The 25,846-nt window shown below is 28.7% G+C and overlaps 2 protein-coding genes across 2 annotated transcripts; both read right to left on the bottom strand.

Annotated features, from left to right (window-relative positions):
• LOC111621441 (transmembrane and TPR repeat-containing protein 1-like) lies at positions 1–7,681 on the bottom strand. Its single transcript, XM_023363623.1, has 6 exons — positions 7,600–7,681; positions 6,438–6,454; positions 6,041–6,178; positions 2,308–2,430; positions 1,557–1,634; positions 1–320 (listed from the first exon to the last, which is right to left on the bottom strand). The coding sequence occupies exons 1-6, from the start codon at positions 7,679–7,681 to the stop codon at positions 171–173; spliced, it is 588 nt and encodes a 195-aa protein (XP_023219391.1). The 3' UTR covers positions 1–170.
• On the bottom strand, positions 7,605–24,937 carry LOC111622948 (transmembrane and TPR repeat-containing protein 1-like). Its single transcript, XM_023365446.1, has 13 exons — positions 24,549–24,937; positions 16,327–16,504; positions 16,161–16,234; positions 15,289–15,432; positions 13,729–13,798; positions 12,481–12,584; positions 11,271–11,460; positions 10,770–10,891; positions 10,499–10,663; positions 9,339–9,452; positions 8,908–9,051; positions 8,343–8,554; positions 7,605–7,980 (listed from the first exon to the last, which is right to left on the bottom strand). The coding sequence occupies exons 1-13, from the start codon at positions 24,908–24,910 to the stop codon at positions 7,841–7,843; spliced, it is 2,019 nt and encodes a 672-aa protein (XP_023221214.1). The 5' UTR covers positions 24,911–24,937; the 3' UTR covers positions 7,605–7,840.
• Positions 24,938–25,846: the final 909 nt, after the last annotated feature.

The following is a 25,846-nucleotide window of genomic DNA, read 5'->3' as shown; positions in this document are numbered from 1 at the left end:
TCGAACACGTTATTCATTTATTCACCGCAATTCTTGCAAGTATTTTTTTTTTCTCTCTTTTTTTTATATATATCTTCGTGTTTTTTTTCCTATCAATATTAACAAACAGCACGTAATAATACATTTTTGCATAGTCGTTGTGGTCCCACTCTTCTCTTTATCAACATCTGTCACCGACTCTTGCACATTGTTGCCAATGGCATGGGACACATTGACGAATATTGTCGATGAAGTTTTGCCATGTTGTCTAGTAAAAGTTGATTATCCGGTTCCAGAATGTACGCTTCGTGATAATGTCGCAATGCCTGTTGACATTTTCCCTGTAAAAGATAATTTTCCAGCGTAAATTGTCACATATATAAATATTTTATTTCGTATTATCTAAAACGAGAAAGGGTATACTATTATATTTATATCTATGCGTTTAAAATAGTACAGGAAATGCTCTTATCTATAAAGTATTAGAATTTAAAGGTTTTGTACATCTAAACTGAAGTCATGTACATCAGTTTGAAGAAAATAAAATGTGTTATCTCATTTTTTCCCCCCATCTCTGGTGAGACTGTTGGTGTCTTTTCTCAAAGAGGATTCCAATCAATCTCATTTTCTTTCCGCAAAGATGCTCCTAAAATGATCTATCATAATTCTTTTTCAGGAGAAAAGAAAAAAAAAAGAATTTAATCAGTCTTACTCTCAACTAAAGACATTCACTCCCAAGTAAGACTGATTAAAATCTAAAGTAATGTCATATTTTTCTTTTTTTTAGTCTAAGAAAAAATGACGTGCCGATCAGAAAAAATAGACTATTCATATATTTTTTCCCTTCTTCTTAGAGGAGTCGTGGACAAGATAGAACATTTATTTTTATTCCATATTTTTATAGAATGAAAAACAGATGTAACTTATGTAAAACGATCGACTAGTTCGCACGTTACTGTCTATAATAAGAAAGTATTACTTTTGATCACGTTATAATTTAAATATAAGTTAATATAAGAAACATTTCGTGATATATTTTAAGTTAAAATGAAGTTTAATGAAGGTTAAAAAACGAGAAGTTTTAACCATATTCATTCAAAATTTACTATTTTGAAAAGCATTTTAATACGATTTTCTACCGAAATATTCTTATAATAATAATAAATATTTTTAATTTAACCGTTCCTAATACAAAAAATTCAATAATTTCCTATTTTAAAGCACGAAAACACGTCAACCAATTTACTAAATTATAAGTCACGTGTAAAGTGACAATCTATTAAGTTACGTACTCGATATTCGCCTCGAAAATCTTATTTAATATTAGAAAGTTAAAGCAATCATATCAAATTTTGTTCTATTCATTAAAAGTTGACAAAATTATCAAAAGCGGAATGAATCTCATTACACGAACCATCCCAATATACGAACAAATTTAATTGTAACCGGTCCAACTAATGCACATGGCTGACGGAATTCACTGATTGTAATTATCCACTTAAATCTACAAAATTCATTTGAATCACTGTAATATGTAAACATTATCACAAGCGAGTTAAATAATAACAAATTCTCACCTGAAGATGTTTGATAACGGCTAAGTTAATGTGGGCATGAGACAACTTGGGATTCAATTGTATTGCCATCTGGTAACTCTTTAATTAATATAAATGAATATTAAAATAGATACAATAACTTTTAAAATTTGAAAATTTATTCAATAATTTTCCATTAGAAAAATTACTACAAATTTGATCAAAATTATTAAGTAGAAACGATCATTTAAAGATTCTATGTTGCTGAAATGGTAAGGTAATCGATTCAAATCAGTTATTTATGGCTGGGACATAAAGCCGCAAGATCATTTATCTAAACAACTACAATAATTAGACAACAAAGGTAGGTTAGGATCATTACTCTTAACTGTTCCTCAATTGTTTATCGTTGTACTTAGTCACTCTATCGATTGGAGTAATCAAACTTATAAAATACTCTACCATTGAAGTCTCTTACAGCCAACGAATTCCAAAAATTATGATAAATCTGGCTTAATTCACATTAAGAAATGCTTAAATATTAATTAACAAAAAAAAAAAACTCGAATTATAACAAATTAAAATGCATTTATTACTGTTAATTAATATTAATTTACTCGATAAAATTAAAGATAGATTATTATTATTTATTTATTTATATAGATTTATTATCGATTTTTATTACTTAAAAAATATGCTATAGAGAATGAGCGTTAACGAAATAATTTTGATCAAAAAAATACATTTAAAAATAATAATAATATAATAATAAATTTAATAATTATTTTATTACCTTAACAGCAGCATCCATATCATTAATATCTTTCAAGATATCTGCATGTTCTGCATGTAAAGAAGCGCAAGATCGATCATCCGCCGAGCATAAAGTAAGAGCTTTCAAGATGTAATCGAGAGCCTAAAAATCGAAAATTTAATAATCGATTAATTTAATAATAAATGTAGAGTTAATTAATTAATTTTTTTTTTAAAAAAGACAAATTTAATTAAAGAGATGTCAAGGTGTTTAATTTGTTGAAATTTTCCTTTATATTTCTCTATTAAATAAAATAGAAAAATTCCTCCAAGTTAATCAATTAAAAAAAAATAATAATAATAATATTTTTTGTTTAAAGGGTGGAGGGATCAATAACAGATTCATCATCATCATCAAGTTTTATCAGAATTTTTGGTAATGCCAAATTGTGACGTAATAAATGCGCTCATTAGATAACTTTATCCAATATACAATTTTTACACAAACAGATGTCCTTTTGTTAGCTCAATTCACGAAACTAAATAGATAATTAGTAGTGACATTAAGGATCATTTCGCCATATTAATGACGTCATTAACATCTGATAATTTATACTTTGTTGTAATTATGACAGAACGATTTCATGTTCCATCTGTTTGAATCAATGCTAATCGAATTGCTGTTTGTTTGTCCGACGCAAATACACGATTTATAATTTTTGATGAATTGAATTTATTATATTTTTTTATTTTATTTTATAAAGAAAAAGAAAGGGAATTTTTACTTTAAATAATGAATGTATTCATTCTCTACTTCATTTATAACTTACACCATTTTAAAAATCTATATCTATTGAATTACATTATTTTGAGTCGCTTTTGATCAATTCCCTTCTTCCATTTATATATATATAATTTTTTTTTAACAGCACATCTGTGTGTCTGAACACGAAACAAACTGCTCAATCATTAAATTAGAAAAAGAAATTGCTGTCATTTAGAAAAGTGCAGATAAAAACCTATCTATAATAGTAATTTATACAAAAATATAGTTCATTCAGAAAATATATTTCCAATATAATTCTATATACATTAAATTTCTAATCATAATAAGAACCTTTTATTATGATTAGATATTAATTTATCTTTTATCATAAATTACCATAAATTATCTTTAATTTAATGACCATTTCTTATTCTTCTTCTTCTTCTTATTTTTTTTAATTTTAATATATAAATAGATTTAACAATTTAGATAATTTCGATAATACGAAATTACAGAAATTTCAATAATGTGAAGTGTGAAATTCATAATAGTGAATGTCTCAAACACTAACGTTAATGTATAAATTATATAACCGTGAATATAATATAAAGTTTACAGTTTTAATTATATAATAATGTTAATTAATATAAATTAAATATCTTCTATAGAAAATTACCTAGCTATAAAATGAAGTATATAACTCAAATAATATGTATATATTCCAATAATATAGATTGTTCTAACTACAATTATATTAACATAAAAGCTTTAATAACACTTAATGGTAGAAATTTCAATAATAGAATCGAATCTCTGAACAAAGGACACCGACGGAAACATAAAAATTGCCCGTTGTTCGGAGGTTATTTTGTATGAATTTCAAAATAAACGTTCCTTAAAACAATGGCCTCTGTTTACAGGTGGACGTTGTTGAAGATTCGACTGTATATAAAATAACGAAAGTTATGAAAACACAAAGAAAGTGTCACGAAGAGACATTATCCAATGCACTTAATCTACTAATATTATTCAAATGATATTAATAAATCTATGTTATTGTTACGTATCTATTTATATACAATGTGTTTATATCTATAATTAGAAATATATGGATGTATGTAACTGTATATAGGGTAACGAATTGCTTCTAATTTAAGATGCATTTTTATCACGTTTCCTAGGTTAAAATTGTATTAAAATTCAAGATTTATTTCTAATTATTAAAGACAAAAGAGTAGTGATACGTCTGAAATTCGAAGTAATATGGGATGTATTATGCTCACGCTGTAATTCTACACTGTAATACACGCAATACCTTGTTTACTTTGATCAATAAATTGTATTATTCTTTAAATTAAGGGTTCCTAACTTTTTTCTTGCATTGATTCCCACATAGAAAATATTCTTTTCAATCGATCCCCAGGCCTATATCGAGCCTTTTGATAATATCTACTTTAAATGAACAATATAAATTAGCATAAAATGTATCTGTTATATTATTTAAAACAACGTTAATGATCAGTTTTAGCAATTTAAAATAATTTCAAGAGATTTAAACTTGCTTCATGCAAAGTATGAGAGAATTGCTACTCATATTGTTTGAATATAAATGAATTTTTAAGCTATAAAATCTCTTAAACATTCCTTTAATAATAAATTTATAATGTTTAAAATTAATTAATTTAAAAAAATTATAAAAATTAAGATGTAATTATTAATAGAATTAGTGAATTGTTATTGGGGAGGTCATTATTGTCTTAGAGAAATCGCCTTTTTACAACAAAATAACGAATAAAGAATAAATATATTTCGATCAAAATTACAAACGATGTCAAAAAATAATAAATTATTCTTATTATATTAATAAATAAATGTTTTATTTTTTTATTTTTGACCCAGAGCGAATATAAAAGTCAATTATTACACGCGTATATCATATAGGCCTATGCATGCATCTACTTTAGCCTATATAAATCTCTAATTTTATCATAGATTTTTATATTTTATTACGTTCTAAATATAAATAAACTATTATTAATTTCAATGAATATCTTTTATCTCACGTTAAATTATAATATATAATTTTTCGATATTTAATTAATTACATTTTTTTAATAGTCACCTCGCATAATCGAGAGTTTCGAGCACGTAAAGAAGAGATCGAAACAGAATTTATAGACATTTCATTATATGTAGTTATTATTAATTTAAATCGGATCGAAATCATTAATTTTTCTCTACTATTTATAAATTATATCATTAAATTATTTTTATATTTAGAGCAAAACGAATCGGTGGTGGTGGTGATGGTGACGAGCTCGTAAAATCGGAAATTAATGCCAGCAGATGGCACCACTAATATGAGGCTAAAGAGATCAAAGATAATCAGACAAACTGACGTCTTCTTTATAAAGCCATAGATCCAGGCGCGTGCAATAATCGCTCGTGTAGTTCAGGTTCCATCTTGGACACGTTTATTACTATTATTATTTTTTTTAATAATAAAAATCGCCCCTAACTTTAACTATATGAAATAAGAGGATAAATGAAAAAAAATGGAGAAAGAAAAATTACTAGAAACCAATTTTTTTCTCTTCTATTTCTAGTTTGGAATAGTGGAAGGCAGATGGATTCGATTGATTCCATATCTTAAGAAGTTCGGGAGCAACAAATTTTATGGCAAAAATGTGAAGTCATAAGAGGGAAACTGAGAATCGGGATTTTTCCAAACTGATTATTTGGCGTCAAATAGAATCTATTTTTTCGTGATAAATGGTTGATCCTTGGCAATAATCGGGAACCAATTTATATGGAACTCAACTGAAAAATACTGTCGATAATGTCGACTTCTGTTGATATTGAAGAAAAGATATATAGATTGCTGGCAGTTTCTTATTTCTTTGCCACTGCCTCTTTATGTTTAAAGGATCCGAGATGGTGCATATTATAGAGTATTGGATTTATCCGAAGGAAAAAACTATATATATATATATATTTGTATAAGTACCTCTGCTGTTTGGTTTGTGTGACTGTACAGTATTGCTAGTTGATGATACACTTCTCTGTTACGATTTTCTGCTTCGGATAAACGTAATAGAAGTTTCTCTGCTTCTGAGTAACTCCTTTGGTGAAGAAGGAGTTGAGCCTGTAAGAAATCATCGTTTCAATTGAGTGTAAAATAATAAATACAAACACAAATTATCTATTAATTTTTATACGAAGCAATCGAGAGGGGAGTTAGAGATTTTTCTTCTGTCTTCCTATCTTTATAAAATTAATGATATCTTTACTAACAAAAAATTAAATTGTAAGATGCATTTATTATTAATAATAATAAAAATATTCCACTTATTTTATTAAAAAAAAAAACTGGTAAAAGGGATACGATCTACCAGGCCACGTACTATACAAAACACCCAAACTCACTGGCCAGACTAACACGGCGACTCGAAAATATCTCGATATTTAATAATTAAAAGAAAGAAAAATAATTAAAGAAATTTTATCATAAAGTTTATTAAATAAATTTTAAATATATGTTCGAATAGAGTACGATTTTCAAATGAATTTTGTATTATTCACAGCACGNATTCTTTGTTTACTTTATTAAGTTGAAAACTATTCTAAGAAGTATATTGAATTTATTTTATTCTAATTAATATCCCGAGAAGTTTCTTATACGTAGGTATGAGATAATAAAGACCTGTATTTATGTAAAAAAAAATTCAACCTCTTAAAATCACGTGACGTTCTATCACGTTTCTTCCGTCAAATGACTTTCATTCCGTTCTCCCCCCCTCTCTCTCTCTCTCTAAGATGATGATAAATGACGTGGCATCATCTTTGACTAGATTCATGCTGGTGTTTTGTAAAGTCAAAATCATTTCCATATCCCATAAAGTCGAGCGTGTTTCTAGTGTTTCCTGCCAGCATGTCTGATTCATTGTTACACAGAATCCAACCGGATACTGGAGTAGAAAAGGGAAAGGATGTTTCACAATCAGAATTCTCTTTTCCTGTCGAAATATTGCAATCGATAGGACACGCTGTGATATACGTAATTTGTAAAGAATTTTCTACTCTAAGCACGAATTTCTAATAATATTAAATATATCTTTTCCTCTTATTTATTTATTTATTTATTTTTTTAAATAGGAAAAGAAATTCAAGATTATAAAATATTCCGAGAGGGTTCTTAACTTTTTACGTAACAATTATTTAATGAAGCATTTCGATAATATTTTCTGTCATAATTTCCATTTTAACTTTTGAAGCAGAAAGAAAGAATGTTCTATTTTATCTCAACCTCTGCAGGTATTAAAAATATATATTAAGAAAGGGGAATAAAAAAATAAAAGAAAATGTCAACATATGTAAAAAGAGAACATTCATTTACATTTAATTTAAACTCGGGTGCTTTATTTCATTTTCTGTTTAAAAAAAAAAGAAAAAGAAATTCTTCAGGTGCGTTTTACAGAATGATCGCCGGAATATCTTCCATAGAACAGTATGCCATACGGAGATAGAATGAGAAAGGGGGAAAAAAAACAGAAAAGGCTACCTTACAAGGCAATATATTAAAGGCAACGGTGCAGAAAGACTGCAGTCTTGTGTCGTCCGTCTTTCTAGCATCGTAGCAAGATAGCATTTCAGTGGAGGGTGGGATGATCCCTGGAACTTTCTCTTTACACCTCAATGACAGCAGTACGAAAAACAAGAAATACAACTTTCTCCGATATCCTATTCTTTGACCCGTGCAAACACATATACACACATACACATAAAAAAATAAAAAAACATTTTCTTTTTACCTCTTATATAAATTCTCTGCCTCATTTGTGTGCTTGAGAGATTTGAGGGTCCTGGCGGCGTTGACCAATGCCACTGTATGGTTAGCATTCTTTCGGACGGCTTTCAAGTACTGTTCTACAGCATCTTCTATTCGGCCTATATAACGTCAAAAAAAAAATAAATTATAATAAATAAATGATATGTTTAGTAGAAGTCTCAATTCTGTTCTAAGTAACTTTTTTTTTTTTATCTTACTATCAATATTAGATGGAATTCTGAATAGGATATACTGTATATCATTCGTTGAGTTTATTGATGTTTCTCTGTACAGAATGCAATCTGTTATATTATATAAGTCGACATATCTGATTATAAGCAAAAAGGATGATCCGAATTTCCACTCGAACGAATACAGATACGTTCAGACAATCATGTGATCTCATTTCGAAAGGAATTTCGAAATGAGATCACGTGAGAGGTAAAAATGTTGCTGATAGTAGTATATACAATCAACTTACCTCTATTCTGTAGGAATGCACCGTAGTTATTCAGAAAATCGGCGTTGTTTGGTTGAATTGCTAATAGCTTCAAATGAAGTTTTTCTGCATCTTCGACTTCGTTCAATTCTTCTTTAACTCGAGCCAAAGAGGAATAAGCTTCTGTAAAATCTTCTTCTAACTGTACTACATCTTGTAATAACATGCCAGCATCACGAAGTCTTCCATTTTTTCTAAAAAAAAAAAAATATAAGGAGAACAACTGAAATTTAAGCCAGAACAGCGGTTAAAAAGTAAGATAGAAAGAAAAAAAATTAGTTTTCTCAGCTTCCCGAATTCTTAGATTAATTCGTATAAACTTATTTTATGAATTAATAAATAAAAGAATCCGGTTAGATTATAACTATTATATTATATTAAAGATTAAGTGTACTCAAGTCAGAGTTGATACTCTTTTATTTTAAAGAAAATACACAATTTTAAAAATTAATATCCGCCCGTAAATAATAAACTTAACAATACTCGAGGGATAAAACTCGGAAGAACGTAATAATTTATTAGTGAAAAAACCATAATAAATACTTACCTATAAAGTGTTGCCAGATTATAAAGAGCTTTAGAATGTGTTGGATTAATGGACAGGGCCGATCTGTAATGTCGTTCCGCTTGGCTTTCATTGGTCAGTAGGGTGGCCAAGTTATTGTGTGCACTGGCGTGATCGGGCCGTAAACTACATTGGAGAAGATAATGACATCGATAAATAGGATCACTAAAAACACAAGAAACTTCCTTCTTTATAGACAGTAAATTTAATCTCTGTTACGAGACAGGTTTATTGTAAGCTATTTGTTACTTGTGAATAGCAGTTTGGTTTCGTTGGTTAACGAAGATTCTCTTATTCCTTAACAATATTTGATTATAAGTAGTGAATTAAATATCAATTATTATTATTATTATTATATTCCTATAGGGTTTTATTTGCTATTTAAATTTAATAAAATCGAAAAGGATACTTACCTGATTGCTATTTTGTAATGGCGGATAGCCAAATCGGTATTTCCTTGATCTTTCTGTAAATTTGCATAGTTATAATGAACCTTGGCATTATTCGGTACTGTGTGAATTCCGGATCTAATTAATAAAATCATCACATTAATTTAGTACAAATAATTATTCTTTAATGAAATATTAGCATCTAAAGATTCATTTGTTCGATTTTTAAACGACTTTATAAGTCTTAATTATTTATTATTAAGCGTTAATATACCCTGTGTGAATTCCTTATCTAATTAGGAAATAATTCCGATATTAAGTTGTTTTTTTTTTCCTTTTTGAATCGAAATGTTATCTCTTTAGCAGAGGTAAATTACTATTTTAGAATGGAGTGAACCTCAGTGGACCGGTTGTCTAATGGGCCAGTGATCAGATTGCTTTATCATGTGCTTCCATATTGACTAAAATATGGAGTATGCTTTACCGAAAATATGGTTGGTCCTATATTTTACCTCAGTTATTTCTTGCTGTGTTGAGCTATTTGACGATCAGTTAAACAATATTTTAATGTATTTATTCTCAATTCAAATCTTCAAATTAATTATCATTAATGAAATTATATAATTTAATCTTTTTTTAGCTTCTATAAATAATAAATTTATATATATATATATATATAAGTTTTACCTATTTAATTATAGCGAATAATAGATTTAATATCATTAAACTCTACATGTTGAAACGTTTTAAGGAAATGAATTTATCGCATTTAATGCAATGTAAAATGTTTCTTATATTCTGTATAATCCTATGATATATATCTGATCATGTGTACATGGATAATTACAGTGAAAACTAAGCACACTAATTTCCTAATCGTGCACCATCTGTTCATCACGTAATTGTCATTCATCATTAGTCTCTACAAAAGACACGTTGCTACTTTTGTACCCTACAAAGTTTGCTATATGCTATCAGCTAAAACCATTTACCTACATTATATCAGCTTTAATTTAACACACTAGAAAAAGATAAATCATCTTTATAACCCCATAAATATTGAAAAAAAATTTATTTTTTAATAAAGCATTAAGAATATAAGAAAAATTCGTTAATTAAATAAAGAAAAAATCCTTTAGAAATGCCGAATTTAATTTAAAAAAGAAAAAAAATGAATGACTTACGTAAATAAAGCTTCTCTAGAAATCCAATCTTGATTTCTTCTGACTGTTCGGACGAAGAATACGATAATTAATATAAAAGTCAGATATCTCCATAAACAGAAATACTTCGGTAATTCTTGCTTTAATTTATAAAGACCACAAGTTATTAGAAGGCAAAATCCTGCACTATAAATACGATAATCATTATTAAAATATGTTGAAAATTATTACTTGAATTGTAAAATATATATATATATATATTAATATTTACTTTATATGTTATTGAACCCACCTTGGTAGGTATAATATTCTCTCTGCTACTACAAATCCCACTGTAAAAAAGAGATTGGATGCTGGTATGTAAGTAAAGATGATAATCCCCAATCCTATGTATAAAATTTTATTTTCTCCATTCTGTAATGGGAATATTGTCAAATTACAGAAAATAATTTTAATATTAAAGATATTTATTATATTTCTGGAAAATATTTATATTAATTTTATTATTAAACTTTATTATTAATTGTATTTTTATTTATTTATTTATTTACATGGCAAATATCCCTTTTTTTTTACTCGAGATTTAACGTTATTAATTATTATTTTATTAATGAGATAATCGAATATAATTTTAATCTAAAGCTGTCCCTTTATTTTGAAAATTTATTTATTTTATTTTAAATTTTAATAGTTTCGAATTTAATTTTCGATGAGAAAAACGCCGATTTTTCGTTGACGGAATTAAGATCAATCTAAAATCTATATCTCCATTATGGCACCTACCTTATCTTACCTTGGGTACTAGAAGGACTCGAATAGTCAAAGCAAACACCATTAGATACAGGAATGCAGTAGGTATGTTACGCGGATCCCAGAAACTTTCCACCAAAGGTATACTATCCATTTGCCAGTCGTAAGAAAGAGTTATGGGTGCCAAAAGTAACCATACGTTGAAGGCAGCCAAGTAGGCGTGTGTTAATAATCTGTTTAGAATATATAATATTATAAATACCTTTTACATATTATTATTATTATTACAAAATTGAAATTTTTATTGGTTTATAAAATTCTATAAAATTTTATTTCTAAGAAACTAGTTTATTCGTTCAAAAATTGAATACTTTTTTTTTTATCCCTTTCCGTCCACAATAAAGAGAAAACTAAAGCAAATCTATTCAGTTTATAGAATCAATATGACAAGATATTTAAATTTCAATTTGAATTTCACGCAAGAGTTGCAAAAGTAGACGAAGATAAGAGGTAACTTCTATATTATTAGTTTTCAAAGACGAGAAGAAGCGAAGACCTATTCTATCCACCGTTCAGTGCTCAAGAACTTGAAATAGCCATTATTGATTTGGTTGGATACCTGCAAATAGAAGCGATTTCTTCTACGCTCGGCATCCATCACGGATATCGTATCACAATGGCTGCACTATTCAGTCAGTGAGCAGAAATAGGTCATACGTTACGACAAGAGCTCCCTGTACGTACATCATGTATAGCCGGAATTAAGGATGGAGATTCATGAAACATCCCAATCCTTCTGGAAAAGGAGATCTCACACACACTCCTTCCGTGCCGTTTCTATTTTATATATCCTCCCTATGAATGATGATAGCGCAAAAAGTTAAAGTTTTTATAATATTAAAACGTTCTATCTTCTATAATGCAGCGTGACGTTTACTTTATATAAATTTATTAACCTCGTAGATGTTAAAAATTCTAACCTTTTACACGTTCTATATATTCACGATAATATATATTTTTGCGCCGTATTAATTTTATAACTGAAAAGATATAATAAATTAGAATAAAAGTATAAGGATCATAATTGAAATTCGTTTATGTAAAAAAAAATGTCTAGAGAAAGATAAAACACTTAAAAGAGGAGCTTGTTTAGCATAAAGACATTACTCAGTAATTAAAAAAAAAAAGGAATTGAAAATCTATTTTAAAAGCTCTTATATTAATGAGTGATTTTTGATTATGATATACGATACCTTGTAGAAAGGAAAGGCGAAAAAGAAGCTGGATTGTCTTGTTCCGAGAAAGACGGCATCGCTCCGTTCATTATCCAGAAACGAAAGGCGATCAGACACACAAACTGAAATGAAATTATTTCGAAATTAATTTTAATAAAATATCCTACAGTTAAAATATAAATATAATCAATTATATTCTTGATATTCCTTTAAAAAAATCACGATAAAATTCTGTAAAGATGCTAAAATTATTTAAAATCTACATTTAAAAAAAGTTCTTTTGTTTGTTATTATCGACTAGAACATAAATATAACGTATGTCGATTGTATATAAAAAAAAAATAAACTGCCTTTATGTATAAGAAAACGTCACACGCATAGACAATATACGATAGCTTTTTATCGCTCCCTCCTCCTCCTCCTCCTCCTCCTACATATAATACAGATTTTAAATTTACATAAATCGAAAAACAAATTATCCGAATTCAAATGATCGAAATTAATGATAAAATGATTTATATATATTTATATGAAAAGGCGCATAAAATAGAAAATATAATACTAAACCTTTTGTATTATTTATGATTCGTGTTTGGTTATACATTATAAATGATTATATACATCTAAGCTACAAGTTTCTAAATTTCTAGGAACGAATAACGATTATAAATCAAAGTGAACTTTAACTACAACAAAACTAAATTATTATTTATATAGCAGATGAGAAAAAAATTGCATTTATTCTCAGAGGATAATCTTTTCTAACAATAATTTAATCGAGTAAATAATAGTTATCACCGTCTAATTTTTATAGATGAATTAAGCTTAACGATCGGTCTTATATATAAGAAGTAGGTTAATACGAGAAGCGACGAGACGTTTAGTTATCCTCAGTTAATTATGTACAACTCGAAAACATAACTTGTAATTAAATCTTTGGAATTAATTCATAAAAATTTCATTTATTCATTATCAGCAACGGTTAATGGATAGAAGCACTTTATGCTACTCGAAGAACTTTCATGCCAAACAATACTCGAAAAGTGAGCTTTTCAGCCACTATAAATATTAATTATTAGACACGATATCAAAATAAGCAAGTAAGTAATGTTGAAGAGAGTATTGTAAGGGTTTATAGTGCACTCAAGATGATGGTTTGTTTGCCCAATATATGGACAGGAACTATTAGTGCAGTTAATTGAAAGCGGGTTGTAATCGCATCTTATCTCGATTGCGACTGGATAGAATATATACCAAATCACTTACCACTGTACAGATAATTAATAACTTCAAGTCTTGTTTACAAAATCGATTTGCATTTTCTTTCGTATCAAATCTAAGAAAAATAATTGAATTATAATTAATATTCGGTTGTAAATATTGACTAAAATGTCTCTAGCGTAACTCTTTTCTTTTAATTTAATTTTTAACTTTAAAAATTTTATAGATTTAACTTTTTAATTTTTCTTAACAATAAATCTATTTTTCGCTTTCTTTACTTCATTAAAATTAAATTAATTAATTAATTAAACGTGTTTCATTATATAATTTTCTAAGAATGTAACAATTTTTACAACTTCTGTCGATCGCGACCGAGTTTTAGCGATTCGCTTTAGCGTTAAGCGAGAGAAAGGGGGAAAAAATCGATTTACAATTTTATCATTTCTTAACCGACAATTTGCATATTGATTAATTTTTAAAGCTTAACAATAGAGTTAATTTCGATACGGTTTAAATTTTTCTACTTTTACTCTATTAATAAAGTCGTATCGCGATTAAAAGCGCGTAAGAATTTTGACGCTTTAACAGAAAATTATAAATAATAATATAAATTTTTAAGTTAATTTCAAATCGTAAATGCATGCCCATTCGAAAGAGAAACACGAATGAAATCATTGTTTAGTTTAGCACTTCCTTACAACGAATAGTATTTACGCCATGGCGAACCTTATTTAGTATGAATGCAGTTTGGAAATTGTTAGAAACAAATCTTCTCAAATGCGGTTCTAATTCATTTTACGCATTTCAAATCCAATACAATCAACGAGATTCTTTATTAGAATTGGCTTTAAAGAGCGGCAAAAGCGAATACAATCGACATGCCTTAATTAATGTATGGAATGCAACCCGAAACTCCTTGCATTTGCAGTTGATCCAATGGTTCACTTAATGACATCGCAAGCGTTATCGGAGTAGTTCTATTACTTCCGGTTAGCACCAGATTTAGACTCGAACTACAACGATAGCGTTAATCATCTGGTGCGATTGGGCGGACCATTTCCGAAACTATTCTGTACTTGGAATTGCTCGCCTTTACTAACATTTAGAACAATGCGACAGTTTACAATTTATTTGACTTGTATCTTCGATCGTACTAACTTTATATACTGTATATTTAGTTTTAAGATGATAAACATTACAAACTACTCTCGATTTTAACGCTATGGATGCTTTAAAACTTCATTGTCTATTCGTTGGTCTTTAAGCATTATTAATGAATAATCTGTGTTAAGTCGGCGTGTAAGCGAAAGGAAGTATCCTCCATTTAATAACAAACCGACTTTAATCCCTGTATAGCCGCAACTACAGCACTCCAAATGTGAGAATAAACGTGTTGCTCTAGAAAGATCAAATAAATCAAAAAAGTTAATAGTGGGAATTCTTAGATTTTTTCTCCCTGCTTTCACCGAAAATTATCATTACTCTTTCACTTTTTCCCCCCTTTTCTTCCACCTTACAGATGATTAAACCCTTACAAAAGTAAACTAAAAAATAGATATAAGTTTAAAAAAAACAATCTATTGAGGATTTATTAAAATAATATACTTTTTTCTGTGATATTTGCACATCCAATGATATCCAGCACACAGAGGGAGGACGGTTATGCCTTGTTCTTTGGCTAGAAGGGCCAACATTGCACATGCCATACTAAATATAAACCATAGAGATGATTCGTTATCTTCGTTTGATCTGAAAATATATTATATAAAAATATTTATTAATTGTAAAATTAAATATAGTTATAGAAATTCTGCGACTTTTTTTTAAAACAAATTTATTTGTATGATTTTAATGGAAATTGTTACTCGAAACTAACAATTAATATAAGATTTCACGTTAATTAACTAGAACTAAACTTTCTACATTAAGATAAATATAACAAAGTTAAACATTAAAATAATCTATTTTTTTTTAAGCGATAATTTGCGATTTTATAAAAAGATTTAAGAAAGAACAATTCTATTTTATCTAGGATATTACAAATAAAAATTTCAACAGGTTTTAAGAAGTTTCTATATTCAATTTTCACTCTTAAGTTGCTATCCTTCAAGTATAAGTACCGAAAATATCTAAAAAAATCTCTCTTTACAGTGAAGAATATCCAAGATCAAGCTTCATCCTTCGATTGATCCGAGTTTTCCAATATTCCAAGATAAGGATTCTTCTTACACATGCGCATGTGATTTAGAATAAAATCGAACTGAAATTTAATCTAAAAATCCCAGATTAGGATTAGATAAGAAGGCAATAAAGGCGGATTAAGTACAGAAAGTGAATAGAAATAACCTTTATAGTCCTACACTTTATATAGCAACGGAAATTTATAGACACTCAGAAAATGAATATTTTTAATCGATTTTTTTCAATTTAAATATCGATAATTTATTATTATTATTATTTTTTTTTTTAAAGCTTACTTGCAGAAAGATAGAAAGGATGCGAAAAATAAAATGGCGGATAAGAGTTCTGCTCTTCCAACGATGCTGGATACCTGTAAAATTAAAATAATTGAATATGAATATTTTAGAATAAATAATAGTAAATTAAATTATTTATAATAATAATTATTATTATTTTACTTACAGCTTCCGTATGAATAGGATGTGTAGCAAATAATAAGGCTACTGTGAACGATCTATGTCGATCCCATTCTAGAACGTTTCGACATAACATAATTAATAAAATGACCACGCAGGCATGTAGAACGAGGTTTAAAACATGAAAACTTGTTGATGAGGGACCAGAAAGAATCATGTTTAACCTAGAAAAATGTTAAAATGTCACTGAAGAATTCGGCGAGTGCATAAAAAGAAAGAAAGAAAAACAGCGGGTTATCCCAAGCTTTGATAAACTCGATTTAAGGTGTAGAATTAGAGGTGCTTTTATAGGATTGAAAAACTACCAGAAGACGCCTCTAGCTTTTCACTAGGCTCTACTATTTAAAAGCCTTTATATAAAGGAATGCCAACTACAGTACTCTATAGAATGGTAAGAGGTTACTGTCGGGTCGGCGTACACCCAACGACCTTTAAAAAAAAATAAGAAAAAAAGGAAAAAAAAGAGAAGGAGAACCGTGTTCGCTAGAACTGAAATTTAAGGCGTTAGAATAGATTTTCGAGAGTTGAAAACCTATTGAAGGCCATCTAAAATTATACGGTGACCTCATCACTTTTAATTGAGCTTACTGAATTTCTAGACAAACTATGAAAGATACGCATAAACAAAAACGAATTCTAAAATAAAACAGTACAAATAAGCATCTTTCCAAGCTAATAAAACATAACAAATGTTTATTTTTATTAAGGAAAATATTTCAAAATTAACGAGAACCATATGATAAAAGTAATATTTACAGTGTCTTCCTTCCTCCTCCTTTCTTTATTTATTTAATTTATAAAACCTAAGTTCATTCTCCTATTTACCGATTCTTTGTTTAATTTTAACGAAAAGAAGAAATATTTTTCTCTTTTTTTTTCTTTTCATAAATAAAATAATAATTAGTTATACCGCAATAACAACAAACAAATCTGAAAAACGTTCTAGTTCATTAAAAATTAATCATTTAGTGGCATGAAATAAACTATATTCATTCAGTAACACTTAACATCGTATAAATATCTCATATTACGTACATTAAATCCCTTTAATAAGATGAGAAAGTTCAAACTTGATCTTAATGATGAAGATCATATTACAAAAGTGCAGATGCTTCGTCTTAAATTAGTTTCGTCTGTCCAACTGCATAAATAAAAATACACATACAAAAAAAAAAAAAGTGAATAGTTTTATGATGATATGTCACGTTCGTCTCACTAAACAGTTATTTTCGGGATGATTAGTTTCACTGAAGCCTCATAATATTATTTAATCCTTTGGAAAGTATCAATTCTGCATATAACCTCGTTTATATCAGGTTTCATACTGTGTAGCTTTCACACGTGATATCTAATAGACTCGTTATATATTAAATTGTATAAATATTTAAAAAACATTCCTGAGGTAGGAATATATATATACTGTATATATATACTTTGGTTAACCTCAATTTGCGGTTTGTAAAGGAATAAATTAGATCCGACATCCTTATTTAATGGCCGGATAACCAAGCTATCAAAAGAACATTTAGATCATTTTTGTAATTATTACCATTTAATATATATATATATATATATATATATTTATCTATTATCTTATTTACAGTGTTAAGATTTTGGTAATTAAATTATCTACCCGTACACCAAGTAATTATTTATTATATAGGTCAAAGTTCAATTTAACGCACGTAAAAATATAACGGGTTGTAATTAGATCTACAAGTAGATCCCCTATAACACTGTAGATAATTCCGTTTTATATGAATTCCATGTTGTACGAGTCACTTAGTTTTTACAAATACGTGTGCCAGGCTGTGAACGGCTCACGTATTTGTAAAATCTAAGTGACTCGTACAACATGGAATTCATATAAAACGGAATTATCTACAGTGTTATAGGGGGGATCTACTTGTATTTAAAAATTCAAAGTTTTTACATTTAACTCAATAAAACTTGATCAAATTTTTATATTAAAAGTAACACAAAAAATTGACTTTCGATAAGATCTTTACTCAACTCTATAACCTATTAAAAACTATGCTTTAATTTTTTTTATATATAGTTTCTTATATAAAATAGTATTTAGATCGATAAAATTGAGCGTTAGAAAAAAAAAAAAAACTTTTTTCTTTTCCTGTGTAAATGTTATAAAAATCTATTTAAATTATAGATCAATTCATATAAATCTATTTAGATTACAGTCGATAGTTTGTAAGAGATAACGCATAAAAGTAGAATCGATAGAAACGTGTTTAGTGTCGAAAATAAAGCAAAATATTTATGATTTTGTAAAGAATAAAGAAGAAGAAAAAAAAATGAATCAAAAAATTCTCTATTGCCTATTATAAGGTTGAACGAAAGAGCATTCTCTTGAGAACTGATACGATCTTAAACATCTTATTACAAGGATGCCAAGTGGCAAACAGTATATAGAATCTTATCTTTAGAGATCTCAATACATTTATCAAAAATTTTAACGAGTATTAAATTCAAAAATTAGAAAGAGAAATAGAGAAAACACGAAAGAAACTAAAGACATTTTTTTTAATCAAAATAATATTTTTATATAATTTTTGAAAAGAATAAATTCAAAAGAAGCAAAATCAATTTTCAATTCTCTTATTCCTTTTCGGAAATAAATCTTTTGAAAGAAGTTATTCATATGGATTTCCTATAACAATATCGTGACTTGTACCTCACGCATCTTTCACGGTGCAATACACGCTTCCATTTTTTTTTTTTATTTATATATGTTTGGAGTGGAACACATCACACCGATGCACAAGTCAACATCATTAACGTCATATCCTAAGTGCTTACTTAAGTTGATTGCCTGATATTTATTTATTTATATCAACAATTAAGTTGGTAATGAATCCAATTTATTATTGAAATTTCTGATTTTATAATAATTCTTGTTTGCTTTCAGCTACCGACTTTATTATTAAAATTACACGATATGTAAACGTAGAGGAAGCACCGGTGTCGTGTTTAATTGAAAAACTGTGTTACACGCTTTTTATACTTAATTAACGTTGCCTGCTATTAATTCTATTTAATTACAGTTACTAGTCGTGCAGACCCTTTTTTTTTTCTATTAGAATTTTTCTGAGGAAATTGAAAAAAGCTCGTGTGTAATGTTCTGTTCCGTATGCAGTTCTGTATCTATGTATCCCATTTTAATCTTATCTCTCTGTAGAATTTTTATTTTATTTTATTTTTTTAGAAAGTCACGAACTTATAACTCTATTCATCACTTATAAATTGGTAGAAGGAAGATATTTCGCAGGCGTTATATACTATCCGCAGTGCTATATTTGGTCTATAAACTATCACGAATGGCACCACCAATGATAAATATTTCCAGAAAGTGTTCCGTTTTAATTTAGGCAATTTTGAAAACGTTCCACGTACCAAAACTTCGAAGAAGTTATCTCAAAAAACCCTCCCTCCTGCAAACGGTTCGGATAACGTTATTCTAGTCTAAAAGCGTGATTTTATATTTTTAGGCTAATTAAACATCCTTAAAAGTAACCTCCCCTTTGTTAAACAACTATAAAAAAAAGTTATTAATGGTTAGCTACGACAAACAACCGTTAAAAACGTACGCTAACATTAAATGTCTAGTATCTAACGTAGAAACATTGAATAGAAAGAAATGGTTCTAATAGCTTCTTGGCCTTTTGGCTAAGATCAAAATAGAGTAGTGTATATATATTCTTCTACATTAAAACTTTGAAAGTCATTCGACTCGTAGTGCCTAAAGCAATATTCTTTTATAATGTTCTGCACAGAATATTAATCGTACTAGAGATGCTCCAGACTGATATTCTTCTTCAGTTAGAGATAGACGGTAGATTATTGATTGTGTTCGGTCAAGGTTACTAAACATCACACACACCTGGCAGGAAACACTCTTATTTTTTTTTGAAATCGATAAAACATCGCAGCACGCGTTTAATTCCCTTCTCTGTTTTAATATCACCACCCGTAAAAAAGATGCATTGTAGCATAAGAGTGTCTTTCTTCTCCTCTATTTGTCGATTAATATGCGATCGAGAACGATCCAGTTGTCCAAAGATGATGTTCACAAGAGCTATTGTTCCACTACAATTGGCCATTGCGTATCAACTGGCACTATAATAACGATAAACCAGAATTACTCTTATTCCCATCAGGAATTTAATGGCCTTAATAGCTTTATCATCCTACAGATAAATCAACTAATTCGCTTCAAATGTATTTAAATTAATAGAATATCGTATTCAATCTTACATTTTAGTTATATATTTTAAATATTTTGAGATAAATGATAATATTATGAGTTTTATTTATTAAAAGTATCATTTTCTACCCCTTTTTACGTTTGAAAAATAATAGAAAAACTAATATTTTCCACTTCCAAGTATATATTAAATGTTTAATTTTTTGATATGTACAATACAAACTTTACTAATTAATACTTTTCTTTCTTGAATAATTAAATATTTAATTATTTCTAATTCTAAATATCTTAAATAATTACCGATTAATTAGTACTTTCTCCCAATTATCTAAAGACTAGGCAACTATTACAATGTTATTAACTAAACGAAATTTTAATACTTCTTTCTTTGAGTTTACTTATGAAAGTTACCTTTAATTCTTAAATAATTAAAGATATTCTGCTAAATAATTTCGATTTCTAAGTAATTAAAGGCATTAATGATTATGAGATTTAATAATTTTTTAAAAATATTTCTCAGAAATGACAAGTAGTTTTAATTACTAATTATATAGACCTTTTCATTCTTATTAATACACATTCAATACACGATGTATACGGTAAAATATAGAAATTTATATGCAAATATAATTTCAAAATCATTAAATTAGCATAATAGAAGATATAGAAAGTTAATTATTATCATTTTGTCTGTCAATACAAAGTAAAAAGTAAGTGTCTATTGAGCTTCATCCTTTAATTATCTTAATTAATTCATATTTTCTCATTAATTTATTCTTTTAATTAATTATATTTTTTAAAAAATTATAGTTTTATTACATTTTATTTTAATTTTAATGATGATTTTTAACGTTTATATAATAATAATAATAATAATAATTAAAGATTATTACAAGGAACAAAGAACATTTCTTACTTAAGAGATGATTTATTTATCTAAAAATCTGCAACAAAACTGAAATTTTCCATCAGATAGACGTTCAAAGATCTACTGGAATGGATCAAACACTTATAAATTGATAAGGGACAAGCGTTTTTACACTCGATACGACTGAACTAACAAGAGAATAAGAGGATAAAAACTTGTTTCCAGACAGTAAGACCAGTTATATAGTTGTAAGCATTCATTCATTCGTTGTCTGTCGAGCGTAAACATCCAGATTTTAAGGTACATCTGTTCTGAAGTAAAATTTTTTGAATTATCCCGGGATGGATCCATTTCATATAAGAGATTTAGTTAGAACCGGAAGTTACGTTGTAACGAAGGTCTATCCTGTGGAACGCGGAATCGAATGAATTTAACGCTAGATCCAACGGAAATCTCTGTCCAAACTAATGATCCATGTCCCGTGTCCACTCCGTCCGGATGCAGGATTGATGGTAACAATTCCTGTAAAATCTAACGATCCGTAATAGTTCCGCGCTGACAGAGACGCCCGGTGGTCTCTTTACAATCGATAGCAGGCCTCATCGTTCCCTCCTATCAAACAACCCATTTGTTAATCGTTATTTTTAAGCTATTACATTAATAAAATGCTACCCGACACTTCCATTTTTGCATTGTTTTTGCTCTTGTTTTTAAACTATCAAATCGTTCGCTCTTTACAAGAAGTCGTTCCTTTCCTCTATTATAATTTTAAAATTATTTAAAGATTAACATTGTTTTATATATATATAAATTTATTCGAGTGTAAAATTTCAATGTATTTATTCCGCCATGTTTTTTTGACCTTAGATTCCGGTTTAGAAAGGAACTGCACTTCAGCACTTGACTTGATAATATTCTTTAATGACGGCTGAAAGAACTTACTTTTTTTCTCTCTCTTCAGACCCTGTTTTCTCACTTTCATGTAATGTTACAATACTTCGAATCTAAAGGAAAAGTGTTATTAATGGTACTGACCGGAAGTAGTGGGTCATCTAACGAATGGAACGTTAGAAGTTTCCCTAACTCAGCTTGACTCCTATGCAACTTTACACAGATAATTGTAGTTTTCAACATTCTTTTTATAACTAAAAATTACTCCACATTGTTTATTTTAAAGCTGTGCCACGAATGAAAATCTCCGAGACATTTTGCATTTAAAATGTCGCATTTTTTTTCTTTTTTCTCTCTCTAACTACTGGACTAATTTTTGTACTTTATTTAATGGCTTAAGACACGGTTGATTTCCATAGAAAACACTTGAAATAATTCTCTAGTTAACGATTAAATAATTTTATCTTCTTCTAATACTTTTAGTATTATAATATATAATTAAATTAATCAAATTAAAAACACTCTTATTCGATTTATATTCAATTAAAGTTTAACTTTTCTAATATATATATATATATATTTATTTTTGTGTCGTCGAAAATTTCACGAGATGTATAAACATGATAAGGAATGTTTGTCTTTAGATGAGTTTTCCTTAACTCCTCCACTTTAGTAATTGGCTAAAGTTTCGAAAATGTTCGTGTCATTAAGCAAGATGGCTTTAAGTGAAATGACAGTCAATCTAACTAATTGAACTATTACAATCACGTGTTCGAGTAGAGAAAAGGTGACGAAATTTTGAACGATTTCTCTAAATATCTATAAGATAATATCTATAGAATATCAATTGCTCTACTCTTAAGTGAATGGGAATGAGTTCCATTCTAAAAGCGTTATAACAACCGTCCCATCCGTCCCAATAACGTTAAAACCGAATGACTACACAACTGGAAGTTATAAATTTCAAATACAGTACACCCCTATGAGGATTTTATCTCCATTTCGTGTCACCTTGACATGTTTATAAGTTGTTGGCAGCCTTTATTTGTCGTTTATTGTCAACCGGGTTTTAAAATTGTACGAAATGTTTACTGATGGAGTCATTTTGAGATGTTTTAAACGTAAATTTCCATTTGAGTAGACCAGAATCAAATTTGTGATTATGTTAAAGATTTTAGAAGAAGGAAGAATTATAAAGGAAAACATTTCTTTATTAAATAGGCGTGTTCAATCATATGAATGATTGGATTCAATCATAGACTTCTAGATCTAAGTAAAAACTTTAAAAGCATTTACTGATAAACAAGGAAAAGCATGGAAATTAAATGGAGCGAACATGCAGTGAATAAGATTTACAAAATTGTTTCCTAAAATGCTTTCCTTGATAGTCTCCTTCTGCTAAATTTACACTGTTGCAAATGTTCTACATAATTTTCATTTAAGCTTTATTATTCGCCATTTAGTTTTTCCAAGAGAAACTTAAGTACCCGAATTTAACTAGACATAAAATATCAAGTATTACTATATACTTTCTTGAAAGCTAACAGTAAGTTACGATTACTATTATTATTATTATTATTATTCACGTTTCATGGTCTATAATTGAAGCTCTACACTTCTCGGAATTACGAATCATAAGCTTGATGACCTAGAAAGGAAACTATCGTCGAATAAAATTAACTATTTAAGGCCCTTTCTAGTTTTATTTGTGACGACTTGGGAGGTTTTGAACGATGTAAAAGTGTTTACCTGGCACAAATTTTATGTGCGTTATCAGCTACTTTCTTGTCGTTAAACGTTAGTGAAATGTTGTATATTTAAACTGTCAGTTCAATATACAGACGAGTGACATTCGTTCCTTCTAAATATTCGAACGAATCTCGGTAATTGCCACCATATTTAGATAACCGATAATAGGGTGCATATGTGTTTTGTGCAGGGATCTAGGAGGGGTTCCTGTTACATGCTTCTTGGCGTGAGAAATTAGAAGTCCGGAGTGCAGGGATGGATGGATAAACATCTGGAAACCACATGAAAATTTGTAAAAAGGAAAAACAAAGTTCCAGATGAGTTATATTTGGTCGCGTTTCTAGGAAAAATAAAACCTTTGTTTTTTTGGCATTTTATATAAGTCTGGACCCAACATTATGATATTTAAGATAGAAAAAGTTTAAAATATATTTATATATATATATATATAATATTGAAGAATTTGAAAGAACTTTACCTGAAAGTCAAAATTGTGAGAGGACGATATGATTTGTGACTGTTGGGATCAGCCATAGGTTTACCCCAAAAATCGTTGAGGAATAATTGCCAGATTGACGAATGTCCCAAAACGTCTGGATTTGTCGTTATAGCTACAATATCATCGTGCACAAACTCACCCCCCAACGAATTACAATAACACATAATACATACAAAAGTCACTACAAGTACGAGTCCTAAATCACCGAATTCCCTATCGGAAGAAGCATAGTTATAATTTTGGAGTATGACTCGAGATATCTGCTTAGCGATGCAGGTAGTTGTTTTTTCTCTTCTAGTTTCCGACTGACACCTGTCTAATCGACAGCACCCACGCCCCATTGTGTTCCTGCTGCATCCGATGACTCCAACATAACTGAGCTCCTACAAGCACGCGATACGTCCTTTATCCTTACTAGGATCGATAAGCACGTGATACAAATATACGCATGCGCTTTCGTGGGGGGTGTTTCCGCAGAGGGCGCTTAGGACCGGTAGTCGAGTGGGACGTGACCGGGAGGGTTGATGTATATACTGTTAAAGCTTCCGAATATCCTAAAGATCTTCTCCACCCGATCTAACACAGAAGAGAAAACTGTAGGGAATTTCTTGCTTAGGGAACTTTTAAAAAATTAGTAGGGTGTGAAATTACGGGGTTACTAGTGACAAATATGTTAGAGGTGATGTATAGATTCGGAGCCGCGGGGTTTTCAATTAACTTTCCGAGTTCGATAGAGTAGACATCCTGGGAGTAGCACACTGTTTTCTTAATAATTCATCATCTGTTTCCTCCCCCTTTTGACAGACGATTCTTAAAGCCTCTGGCAATACTTTAACTATTTCTAGAAATTTTTATCGATAACTTATATAATAATTTCTTTAGTCACGCTTGTAATACTTTATAACTTACAGTATATATATTTTTACAGGCTTTATAGATTTTATAAGGTCGATTTTGATCTGTCTACAAAATAACTTTGTTTATACTAAAGCTTAAAAGTATGATACATATGTAAAGAATTTAGATAAGTAAATTACAGTACAAACAGTACAAATGATAACAAACTTATCTAAAAATAATAATTTTTATTATCAAAATGTTATATTAAGGGTACACTGTTTATGTTAAATGATATCGTGTGTGATATAATATATAATATCTAGGTCAATTGGCACATCTAACTTAAAGTAATGCCACTGTTTTTTTTTTTTTTTTTGCAATTTGTAACGTAATTTAAGCTTATTTTTTAAAAATAATTTATGGTTTATTTATAACTT

The sequence above is a fragment of the Centruroides sculpturatus genome, unplaced genomic scaffold (assembly GCF_000671375.1).
Source record: "Centruroides sculpturatus isolate CEXI.00-Female unplaced genomic scaffold, Cexi_2.0 scaffold29, whole genome shotgun sequence".
NCBI classification, from domain to species: Eukaryota; Metazoa; Arthropoda; class Arachnida; order Scorpiones; family Buthidae; genus Centruroides; species Centruroides sculpturatus.
The sequence above is the reverse complement of the archived record's forward strand: the minus strand, read 5'-3'. Positions and strand labels throughout refer to the sequence as shown.

What these genes read in the sequence shown, in the direction of transcription:
- LOC111621441 (XM_023363623.1), bottom strand. Translation starts at nt 7,681, where the DNA reads ATGCTATCTTGCTACGATGCTAGAAAGACGGACGACACAAGACTGCAG. An exon ending in ACACAAACCAAACAGCAGAG is followed by an intron (nt 2,431 to 6,040) that starts GTACTTATACAA and finishes TTCGATTTTTAG; the next exon opens with GCTCTCGATTACATCTTGAA. An exon ending in CCGTTATCAAACATCTTCAG is followed by an intron (nt 321 to 1,556) that starts GTGAGAATTTGT and finishes TATCTTTTACAG; the next exon opens with GGAAAATGTCAACAGGCATT.
- LOC111622948 (XM_023365446.1), bottom strand. Translation starts at nt 24,910, where the DNA reads ATGGGGCGTGGGTGCTGTCGATTAGACAGGTGTCAGTCGGAAACTAGA. An exon ending in CTCACAATTTTGACTTTCAG is followed by an intron (nt 16,505 to 24,548) that starts GTAAAGTTCTTT and finishes ACATTTTTCTAG; the next exon opens with GTTAAACATGATTCTTTCTG. An exon ending in TGCATTCCTACAGAATAGAG is followed by an intron (nt 7,981 to 8,342) that starts GTAAGTTGATTG and finishes GACGTTATATAG; the next exon opens with GCCGAATAGAAGATGCTGTA.